At 41.5% G+C, this 11,925-nt stretch overlaps 1 protein-coding gene across 1 annotated transcript in view; it reads left to right on the top strand.

Annotated features, from left to right (window-relative positions):
• SFMBT2 (Scm-like with four mbt domains 2) overlaps window positions 1-1,843 on the top strand; it is a 293,191-nt gene extending 291,348 nt beyond the window's left edge. The window contains exon 20 of the mRNA XM_006862794.1: window positions 1,703-1,843. Coding sequence (XP_006862856.1) covers window positions 1,703-1,843 — 141 coding nt within the window. The remainder of the gene's footprint in view (window positions 1-1,702) is intronic.
• Window positions 1,844-11,925: the final 10,082 nt, after the last annotated feature.

Here is an 11,925-nt window from a genome sequence, read left to right as displayed (position 1 = left end):
ACACCTTTTTTTAATTTTAACCCATCAATGTTCCCATGTTCTGTTTGAACAACTGCCTCTTGGGCCATGTACAGATTCCTCATGAGCACATAGCAGCCATTAGAGGGCCTGGTAGTTAGTAAATGCTTAATGTTAATTGAGTGAATAAATGCTTTTAAAATATTTTCAATACAGCTAAGTAAGGCATTAATTTAAGCAAATACGATACTAACATGAAGTGCTTCGATAAGTAATATCTGAGACACGTAATCGATGTGAGACTGCCTGGATATTAAGTCTTTGGTTGTGGTGCCCTTGTAATGCTGCTTCTCCAAGTGGTAGAAACTGTGGTATAGTAAATTTAATTTAAGGAGTCCTGGTAATGCAATAATTAAATGCTTGAGGGTAAACCCAAAAGTTGACAGTTGAAGCATACCAGCAGTGCCATGGGAGAAAAGACCTGGCAGTCTGCTCCTATAAACCAGTTTCAGTCTAGGAAACCCCATGGGGTCGCTCTCCTCTAACCCATGGGCTTGGTATAGGTCTGAGCCTACTAAGAGGCAAACAACAAAAAGTTTAATCTGTGCTGTAGTTCTCCCAATGATCTTTATTTATAACCTTAGGGCTGCGTTCTCTGAGCCCCAATTATTTCTTCTGGAATATGCAGTTAAAACCAGTAATGCAGTCAAACTACATTTTGGCATATCCATAGAAAGACCAGATTATTATAGGAAGCAAGGTGGGAAGAGACAAAGCTGTCCAATGAAATGATCTTAACCTTTGGGGTGAGCCTCTGTGTGCTTCTTCTTGCAGCAAGTTAATTTTGACAGTTATTTCGTGACTGGCTTCTTTCTGTGGATGCTGTATGTAGATACAGAAGGACCAAGTAAGGCGAAACAGGGGAAGCTGACTTGTGTACAAATAACACCTGGTCTTCTAGGTTAGACAAACACAGACATATACACGCATACCCACGTTTATATATATATATATATATATATATAAACGTGGGTATATATAAACTGAGTGATTCCATATAGTCATTCAAATGCAGATGGTTCTCAATGGACTGCTAGAATCTGTTGTGATATAGTGGCCTAAAGATAACCTCCTGCAGGAGCCCTAGTGTGGCACTGAAGGATAAGAACTGGACAGCTAACCACAAGGTCCACGGTTTATATATATATATATAAACGTGGGTATGCGTGTATATGTCTGTGTTTGTCTAAAGGCATGTGTTTTTGCTCTATGGAAAGCTGCGTTGTGAAGTTGGTGCATCATGTCTTCAGCATCTTCTCACCCATCCTGATGGTGAAATGTCACATTTTGGCAGGGAAGTGAGGCAACGTTTTCTTTTAGTAAAACGACCTTTTCTAATGTTCACATTAAGTCATAGCAGTCAACAAGCTCCGGAACACCTGGGCTGGGGGTGGCTCTCGCACCAAGATGCACAGTACAGTGAGTTAATCATTTGGGTTGTTAACAAACTTAGGCAGCAGTCTGAGCGCACCAGCCAGTGGGCAGGAGAAAGATGAGGCTGTCTACCCCCTTGAAGATCTGCAGTCTTAAAAACCCTAAGCAGCAGGTCTACCCGGTCCTATGGAGTCATTACGAGTTGAAATTGATTCAGTGGCAGTGAGCTGGTTCATCGAGCATAACACGAAAATTCCTTTTCTCTTGGAGTCCATGTCCTCTTCTCTAACCTGGTTTTCCTTTCCGGCAGGACATTGATGGCCAGGCACTGCTCCTGCTGACTCTTCCTACCGTGCAGGAGTGCATGGAGCTGAAGTTGGGGCCTGCCATCAAGCTGTGCCATCAGATAGAGAGAGTAAAAGTGGCTTTCTACACCCAGTACGCCAACTGACCCACCTCGCAGGAGCTGGCCAGTGACCTCTGTGATGCAGTTTTCAAGGCTGCAGCTTTTCTTTTTCCAGGATATGTGAAATGGAATCACTCAAAAACAAGAAGACCGAGACTTCCTTCATCCACCAGCCTGTTTGATAGTTCTATGTTTTTAAAGCACACTGAAGCACCCACCACAACAGTCGTTTTTAAAGATTTCAAATTTGAGTTCTGTGTTGGACCCTGCTGGAATATGAAAGAGCTTATATGTAAATCCACATCTTGCCTTTATCCTACCCAAACCAGGCAGCTTCCTTTGAACAGGGTTTCCTCAACCAAGGCCCACATTCCTTGGAAAGTGAAGACAGAGCCGTTGTCTTTTTTAATGTGACCGAAAAGGACACTTGCTGGTGATTTGGGCTGTAACCATTCTCAGGCACATTTATAAATACTTCTTTCATATCCGTACCTATGCGACTGGTTTACAGACCTGTGCTGCCAATGCATTTCAATGTTGGTGGTAGCTCTTCTCAAATGTATTGTGATTGATATTTCAGAAGGGAGTTCTAAAAAGATGAGCTAAACTTCCATCAGCTGTTGGGGTGCTTTTATAGGGAAGTTGGGGAGAGAAGAAAGGCCAAAATCTCGTGGGCTGTTTCTTTCTTGAGTGACTGAGATCTAGAATGTCTATTGAGACCAGTTCTATTTTACAGGCTTGGACGGAACCTCAACTATCTATAATAATTAAATTGTAACCAGCTCAGGGAGTGACTCCTTAGTCTTCTGAGAAATACTGAATGATATATTGAAAGAAAAGCTTAGTATCAGAGAGCACCAGAATGTGAAGCCACTTGGGGCAAGCTTTTAGTAAATGGGTGCATCCCCTTAGAAGGATCACAGCAGCAGGTCACGATAAGAGAGATTCTTTCAGTACCACATTTGTTCCGCTTTGGCACAGCGCCTCTACTGTAAGACAATGAGGCATGAGTTCCTCATCGTTACTGTTCCTGGAGGCAGCCCCGGCTCTGATCCTGGCTTTGCTGAGGACTAGCTCTGGGACCTTGAACTTCAGTTTCTGTAAAATGACAGGTTTAGACACTTAGTGTAGCAGGGAATCCATGTCTCCCTTTGACTTCATCCTGCTCCTTCTATAAGGAGAGGAGGGTGCACATTGGCCAAATGAGAAAATGAAAAGTGAAAGTGTTGCAACTCTAGTTCTGGAAGCTCACTAACTCTGGCTTGGAAGTGACTCCAGGAATGGCCAATGTTCCATATGCCAGTTGAGTCATCTATAGGCACTTCCTTTGTATTGTCCCCTGAGTGATTCCATATAGTCATTCAAATGCAGATGGTTCTTAATGGACTACTAGAATCTGTTGTGATATAGTGGCCTAAAGATAACCTCCTGCAGGAGCCCTAGTGTGGCACTGAAGGATAAGAACTTCAGTTAACCACAAGGTCCACGGTTCAAGCCCACCAGCTGCTCTTTGGAAACTCTATACAGGGTCATTATGAGTTTGAATCAGCTTGACAGCAGTTAACAATAACAATCTTATGCAAGACAACTAAGTCTTCAGATTGTTCACAATTTGACCCTTAAAAGCAGACGCTTTACCACTTCTGTTGCTTTTTGACAATAATTACCTTGATCTTTTCACTTTGACAACAGTCTCAGTAATTCCATTAATAAAAGTGGTGGGTTTTCATTAGCTACTCATATTTCTGCTAGGCTTTAAGGCATTGTTACCAGATTTGGAAAACTTTGGTTATTAATGATAATCTCTTTGAATATTCTGTTAGTTGTTACAGATGAAAATAGAAAACAAGTACTTTGAGGTTGAGAATTTCTAGTCTCCCCCCCAGCTAAGTGACTAATGGACTTGCCTGGGGCCTCCTATAGAAGGGGCGATGTCTCAGACACGGGTGGCAGGTACCGTTGTCAGGATGGAAAGGTACATGGCGGTTTGTGGTTGGCCTGCAGTCAGATTTCTTCTAAGCTACAGGTTTGACCTCCTCTCAGTTTCACACCCCTGCCTTCTTAGCCACCTCGTTGGCCTTAAATGCTTAGCCTTGCGTAGTTAAACTCTTATTGAACGGTTGGAAAGGGTATCCATTTCAAGATCTTTGGCATTTTCCTGGCATTGACTCCTTTATGATCCTTCACTGTGACCTTTTCAAACTGAGCTATTTCTGTTGCATTTGAAACAGGGACAGAGGAAGGTGGTGGCTACAACATTGTACTTTCAAACGATGTCTCCTGCTCATGCTCTTTCTACTTATTCCAAAGAGCTAAAGAGGTGGCCCATTGGTGTAAGTACAGCATCTGAGAATCTCTGAAGCCTGCCCAGAGGAGCTAGAGGGCAGGACACAGCTACCCTTGCTGGAGAATTTCCCATAAGGCCATTGCCCAAGACTGTCTCATCACTAAACGTGACATTTTGCTTTAGCCTTTCTGCATGGTACCAGTCACTGCCTCACTTTCAGCTTTGTGTGTGATTGGTTAAGAGGAGATGGTCATAACCACAGGCAGAAGGCAACCCAGCCCTGGGTTATCATCATAGAGTTTACTGTGTGCAGTCTCCCCAACCCTCAGGGAGAACCAGGGCGCATGTAAGGACCAAGAGGATGCTTTTCCTCGGAGTACTGCCAGTGTCCTCCTGGGCTTACTTTCTTTGGGTATTTCTGTGATTCTGGGAGTACTTCTTCACATCAGTAGCAATTCTGTGACAAGATTATAAGGTCATAGCCCTTTGGTGGTAGAAAAGGTTATTGCTCTTGGCTGCGATGGCAGTTGACAGTCGTCAAGTCTAACCAGAGGCACTTTGGAAGAAAGGCCTGGAAATCTGCTTCTGAAAAGTCAGCCACTGACAACTCCCCGGAGTTAGTTCTGCTCTGTCACACATGGAGTTGCCATAAGTTGAAAGCAGCTCAAAAGCAACTGGTTTTTACTGGTGATTTGTTTCTCAAGTTTTCACCTCTCACCAGCTTCTGTCTTGAACCCCCAGGGAACATTGTGCTGTCTTGTATCCATGTATCTTATGACTGGAAACCTCTATTTTATATGCATACTCCAATACCACATACCTGCTAAACCAAAATTTTTCTTGTCTGAACTCTCGAGTCATGTCCCATCCTCCCTTCCCTGGATGCCACCATTTCTCTCTCTCTCCTTGATAATTCTTTAGGACCACACTCCTCTCCTCTGTGTGCATCATTCCACTCATGACCTTCCAGAACTGACCACAAAGTGTGTTTTTCCTCCTCACAGCCAAACAGACACTTGGAAATCTGTGTAACTTGAGAAACAGAAGTGCCACCTCAACTTTGAGGTCAGGTGTGTATCACTTAATCCCTTCCTGGAACGTAAGGAGCCTGTTTCTACCCCTAATGTCTTCACTTATGCTGCATTGTAAAAAATCCCATATACACAATATACACAGAAAAACACAAAGAACAGGGTACAACTGGCACTGCAGAAGAAATTGTTTGCTTTTCAAAAGCACAGTCTCCTTCCCCCCTCCAACGTTCCCTAGCATGGAAAACTCATTTGTCCCTTTTACAATTAAATTCACTTAATGAAAGTGTTGATCACACAGTATTTGAGCTGTACAGCTATTCGGTTGCTTTACAAACTTCTTTGAAAGATCCGTGCCTGTGGTCACTTTGCTTTGTTCCCTTGATAAATGAAAATGATCCAAACTGTTAACACTGCCTCCTTTGACCCTTTCCAGAAATCTCTAGAAGGTTAGTATTGACCAGCCTTTTGAAGATTGGTCTCAGTTTCTTAATCTGTCTCCTAGAAATTTGAGAGTTGTATTAGGCAAGTTCTGGGATTTGCCTCTTAAACCAAACACCCCTTTCTAAGAGCTGTCCCGCCCTTGGTTTTGGTTTTCATACTTATTTTGTGGTGCACCCATTTATATTTATTTCTGTATATAGAACTAAAACAATAATATTTAAATCTTTGTTGTGATTTGAACACAAGACCTGCATTTTGGCTAAGATGATGAACCCAAGCTTTGATCATTCTGTCTTTAAAAAGCTGTGACCAAGTGTGAAATTCTGTGGAGAAATAGTAAATTAAGGTACCTAAAGTTTCTAAAGGAGAAATTATTGAAGAGATACTTACTCCCCATGCCTACTGACACAATAATTACATACATAGCAAGGGAAAGTAATATTGGCAACTATGGGAATTTAATGCTGTCTTTCTGTATTCACCGTTCTTTTCTGAAAAATCTCTTTTCTTTTCTTTTCTTAACTTGGTTGAACGTTAAAATTGTTTGATTCTCATCCCAAACCTGATATGATAAAATCCTATTTGGCCCACTTAGTTAAAAAATTAACAATTACTGACACATGGCGTGGCCTTGGGTTCAGGTTAAACTTTTCCCTTGTATAAATAATAAACAATCAAACAATTCCCTCACCTGTTGGCTTTCCATTTTAATGGTTTTGTTTTAAATAGCTATGTTTTGGCACCAGCAAAATGTAACCAAGGCAGAGCCGGGCCAAAGAGAAGCCTGGAATAACAAGTGGAAATTCTAGGACAATCATATGCTGAAATTCATCTTATGATGGGAAATGTGAGACAAATCTTTTAAATGACAGAAAGAAAAAAAAAAAAAGAAGATGATTTCATATCTTGTTCAGATGGGAGCTAGCATGATATCTAGAAACATAAACTACCCCTAGTTGTGAATGTTGAAATCTGTTTTACTGTTTTGCATTCCAGTTTGAATAGTTTGTATTGAAATTTAATCCATATCTTGTGTATGTTTTTGTGTGTAAAAGGGGAAAATTGGTGTTTTTAGTTTGGAAATTTGCAGGACAAAAGGGCATGTTATTCATTTGCTGTAAGATTATATTCTGTATATATGTTTTCATGTACATAAATGAAAATCTATATCAGAGTTATATTTTAATTTTTATTCTAAATGAAAAGAACCCTTTTTACTTGAAAAAATTGTAAGCCACATTGTTAATAAAGTATAAATAAATTCTATGGTGGTATTTGTGTCTTTGTGCTTAAGGCTATTAGGATTTTTTTTTCTGGATTTTTTTGGGGGCCATGCACTAAAACATATAGTTACAAGTTTTTAATAAGCATGACTGTCAGAATTCTGTGTGACCGTTAATAGTTGCCTACCCTGTCTGGGACTTTCTGCTCAAGGAACTTGTGTATTTATCCTTTTTTTGTCCAAACATTACCATATATTCTAACCTTACTATTTTCAGTCATTTTATTCTGTGATTACAATCCTGCTACTTCACTAGAAATAAGAGCTCTGGTAGCGTAGTGGTTACGAGTCGGGCTCCTAACCTCAAGGTCAGCAGTTCGAAACTACAGCTGGAGAAAGACGAGGCTTTCTGCTCCTGTAAAGATGTATAGCCTCAGAAACCTTATGTTGTTGTTAAGTGCCGTCGAGTCGGTTCCGATTCATAGCGACCCTAAGCAGGGTGAGATCTTGTGGTGGTGATGGTGGTAGTGTGCTGAGGAGTTGGTTCTGACACATACCGACCCTCTATAAGGTTTCCGAGGCTGTAAATCTTGATTGGAGCAGAGAGTCTCATCTTTCTCCCGCGGAACAGCTGGTAGTTTCAAACTACCATCATTACCACCACGAGAGCTCTGGTAACGTGGTGGTGGTGGTTATGTGCCATGGAGTCAGTTCCGACCCAGTAGGTTACATATTGGGCTGCAAATCACAAGGTAAGCATTCGAATCTACTACCAGACACTCGGCTAGAGAAAGGTGAGGCTTTCTGCTCCCACAAAGATAGTCTATACAAGGTTGCTATAAGGACTCCATAGCACACAACCACCACCATCATATATACATTTAGTGAACCCTGGTGGGGCAGTGATGAAGCACTTGGCTCCTAACTGAAAGATCAGCAGTTTTAACCCACCAGACACCCTATGGGAGAAAGATGTAGAAGTCTGCTTCAGTAAGGATTTACAACCTTGGGAACCCTATGGGGAAGTTCTACCCTGTCTGTCCTCTTGGGTCAGAATAAACTTGATGGCAGTGGGTTTTGTTTGGTATGGATACATTTACCATTTCCTTTGTTAAAACTATTATAAGTAGGTATTAGGCATAAAGATTAGAAGAAGCAATAACTTCTGCTACCCTAGTCATCTGCAGTATCACAAGTGTAACATGCTCCTTTCCCTTCCCTCATAGCAGATAAGGTGAAAAATGAATATAAGGCATGTAGGCAAAGGAGGTGAAGGAATACTGACTAATTTCACCCCGTTGTGGCACTGTATGATTAGCACACTGGATTGCTAACTGCAAGGTTGGCAGTTCGAACCTACCAGCTTCTCCATGGGAGAAAGATGAGGCTACCTTCTCCTATAAAGATTTACAGCCTTGGAAACTTTATATGTTGTTGTTTAGTGCCATTGAGTTGGTTCTGACCCATAGCAACCCTCTTTACAGTTTCTGAGGAGCAACTGATGAGCTTTGAACCACTGACCTCGCAGTTCAAACCGACTTTGCAGTCCAGTACATTAACCCACGGCACCATGAATGGATAACAGGAGGTTGCTTAACTCAAAGTCACTTACACAGGTGTTTTCTGTTTCCCTGGTATATGGTAGTTGGTATTGGTTCTTGCCTGGGTTTTGGTGTTTTATAGAGTGTGATTGTATCTTGGCTATATGGCAGTAGTTGCTGACTGTTGTGTATGGAGAGAAAGAGTCCCCCAAAGGTAGAAGGGGGAGCATATAATAGCAAAACAGCACCAGTGGGAAAAAAAAAAACAACAAAACAACAACAACAAAAACTAGACTGAATACTGCAGTCTATAATCACAGAAAAGGGAGAGGCGGGAGAGAGGGAAAAAATAAATCTGTAGCCTAATATGAGTATAACTTTAACATCCTCTCTTCAGCTTCTTGCTTTCAAAGCTGCCTGAGAGATTTCAAGATGCCACTGTTGGTTGTTATGACGTATTTCAGGCTTTAATTTAATTTTCGACCTGTTTTGTTTTTAAACTCTTTTGTCCTCACTATAGCCCTGTCCTGCCCTTTCCCGTATTAAAAAACAAAACAAAAAACAAACAAAAACCGTTCAAGGCTTGCTCTTGGGCTGAGTATATGTGCGCATGCGTGGCAGAAGAACTCACCAGAGGTGAGGGTAGGGGGTGTCCACTTGCTCAGGCTCCCCCTCTAGTCACCAGAATGGAGGTGCGCAAGCAGTAGGCACACCAATGACCAGATACCAAAAGAAAAGAAAATCAGAACAAAGCAAAACTGACAAAGTGTATTGTCCACCTTTGCTCCAAGTTTCTCACAGCGTTTTTCTGTGGTGTTTCTGCTCCCCTTGTTGTCGTTTGGTCTTGCCCAAGATGTCGGCTCTGGGCCTCTGAGCCCAGCCCTGCAGATTCGAAAGTACGCGATTTCTTACTTCAGCTTCAAGTTCCAGTATCTATAAGCCTTCAGACTTTTTAAATAGCCCTACATCTGTGGTTCTAAGTTTTGGAGCTCTGCCCTGGATCTGCTTTGCCTGATATTCTGTGGTATTGCTGACAGCGAACTTCACTGCACCTCCACCCTAGCCGCCACATGAAGAACATTTGAGGATAAAAATTTGAAGACTAAAAGGTATAATAAAGTCAAAACAGATCATGTTTTCAGGAAACTTCTAAATGGAATCAGTGGAGACAAATCTTAAGTGTCTCCCCGCGTTGTCAACAAAAACCCACTTTTCTTTCTTGTGCTTAACCTAGTCAGGCCGTTCACGACTTTCTTTTGTGCTGGAGTTTGGTGCGGTTTTGTTCTCAGTGGGTAAGAGAGCACAGTGCAAGCTGGAAGGATCAGTGTTCACATAGGACAGTTGCCGTGGACACCACCTTGGGTGGCTGCTGTGTAAAGACTGGAGACTTTCGCTGATGAAATGAAGTACAACAGCAAAATTGACAGAAGGGAATAATTACATCAAGAAATTTGATGATGTCAACCTCAACCTGAATGACAACACATCCTACTTAACATATGAGGGTAAGTCAAAAATTATCCACACCCTGACTGTAGATTTTATTTTAATTAACTTTTAGGAAAGACGAAGATAGCGTTTTTTGACATAATCACCTTCCTTTTCAATACACTTTGTCCATCTGTCAACAAGCTTTCATATTCCCCTATTAAGAAATGTTTTAGACTGAGCTGTAAGCTACAAATGCACTGCTGTCTTCACTTCTTCATCAAAGGTGAATATTTGTCCTCAAAGGGCTGCTTTCAGGGGACCAAACAGGTAAAAGTTTGATGCCACAAGATCAGGACTATAGGGAGGATGCTTTAACACCTCCAAACAAAGTTTTTGCAGAGTTTCTTCAGTGTGGGCAGAGGTGTGTGAACATGCATTGTCATGCAGGATGACAATGCCCCTGGACAGCAGTTCTCTGTGGTTAATGCTCAGCTCTTCAGTGAGCATCTCACTGTAATGAGCACTGTTGATTGTTAAACTTTTTTCCTGATAGTGCTGCCATACTGGCCCTTGAGAATCCCAGAAAACTATAAGCATCAGTTTTCTAGCTGATGGTTGAATTTTTAACTTTTATCTTGGTCAGCGATTGAGGATGCTTTCATTCCATACTCTGCCATTTACTCTCAAGCTGGTAGTGATGAATCCAGGTCATGTCTTGTAACGATTTTTTAAAGAAACTTTTACACTCCTTTGTGCATTGGTCAAACACCTGTTTATGCTCTTCATGAGTTGTTTTAGTACCTATCTTGCACGGATTTTTTAAAACAATCTTCCGTGGATTATTTCATAGGTAGAACCATGGCTGATGTACAAATGACTTGCAACATAATACTTGTTCAACAGAATCATTTTCTGTGACCACTTGATGTGATCAGCTGTGGACATGGACAGGCGTTTAAAAACAACCACCATGCAGATAATTTTTCACTTACCCTTGTAGTTTATTTGTTGTATTAAAACATATTACTTGGTGCACTTATTTAGCTAAATGGCTTTTCATCATAGTAATAAATCAAACTCTTATTTTGTTAGTTGGAAGTGAGATAAATGCTTGATCATCACCACTGTGCCTCCCCACCCAACGCCAAAATTTGTTTTGTGAGAGGTTTTTTTGCCACATTTTGCATGGAATTTTTGGATTGGTGAGATGTGTCACATTTAGATGTAGAGAAAGAGAAAGAAAGGCAAGATAAAACTAGCATCGACCAGGATAAAGAATGCACAGGTTGCAATTTTTAGACAGTCCGGGTTCACATAGTGGTTCTACCGTTGCCCAGGTATGCACCCCAAATTGTCAGTCTTCTTTTCTGAAAAATGTGACACAGGCATTCCTTAGAGATATTGTGCCTCAGTTCCAGACCACCACAATAAAGTGATAGTAATAAAAATGAGTCACACAAGGTTTTTGGGGGTTTTTTGGTTTCCCAAAGAAAATAAAAGTTATGTTTATACTCTACCGTAGTCTAGGTGTGCAATAACGTTATGAAAAAGTTTCAAGCACTGTGAGAAATATCAAAACATGACATCAAGACACAAAGTGAACACATGTTGGGAAACAATAGCACGGACAGACTTGCTCGATGGAGGGTAGTCCCAACCACTAATGTGCACAATACACATTATCTATGAAGTCCAATACAGCAAAGTACAATAATAACATTCATACACAAGTCCTCGTGTGCTGCTGTAGGATAAACGCTGGACCACAAGGTCATCAGAGCCATCAGCAGCTCTTTGGAAACCCTACACAGGGTCATTATGAGTCAGTACCAACTTCACAGCACTTACCAGCAACAACGTGTCTGTAGCAATACACATTCATGTGCAAGTGATAGTGGGATTAGGAATCGTGTGTGATTCTAGGCAGATTGTTTTATACAACAAGGACACTCAGCTCTCCAGACTCACCAGGCACCATCAACTCAACTGGAACTACTCACTCTAAGAAGTCCTGGCCACCACTACCATTGCTTTCATTGCCACCCAGATCCAAAGGAACCAAATCCTGGAAACTTGGGTTCCTTCATTTCTGGACTTAAAATACCACATCATGGGTAGGATGTAACTGCCCAAGAAGCTGGCTGTGAAGCTAGGTGGAGGGCTAGGTGTGA

Source organism: Chrysochloris asiatica, unplaced genomic scaffold (genome assembly GCF_000296735.1).
Source record: "Chrysochloris asiatica unplaced genomic scaffold, ChrAsi1.0 scaffold00050, whole genome shotgun sequence".
Lineage (NCBI taxonomy): Eukaryota > Metazoa > Chordata > Mammalia > Afrosoricida > Chrysochloridae > Chrysochloris > Chrysochloris asiatica.
The sequence above is the reverse complement of the archived record's forward strand: the minus strand, read 5'-3'. Positions and strand labels throughout refer to the sequence as shown.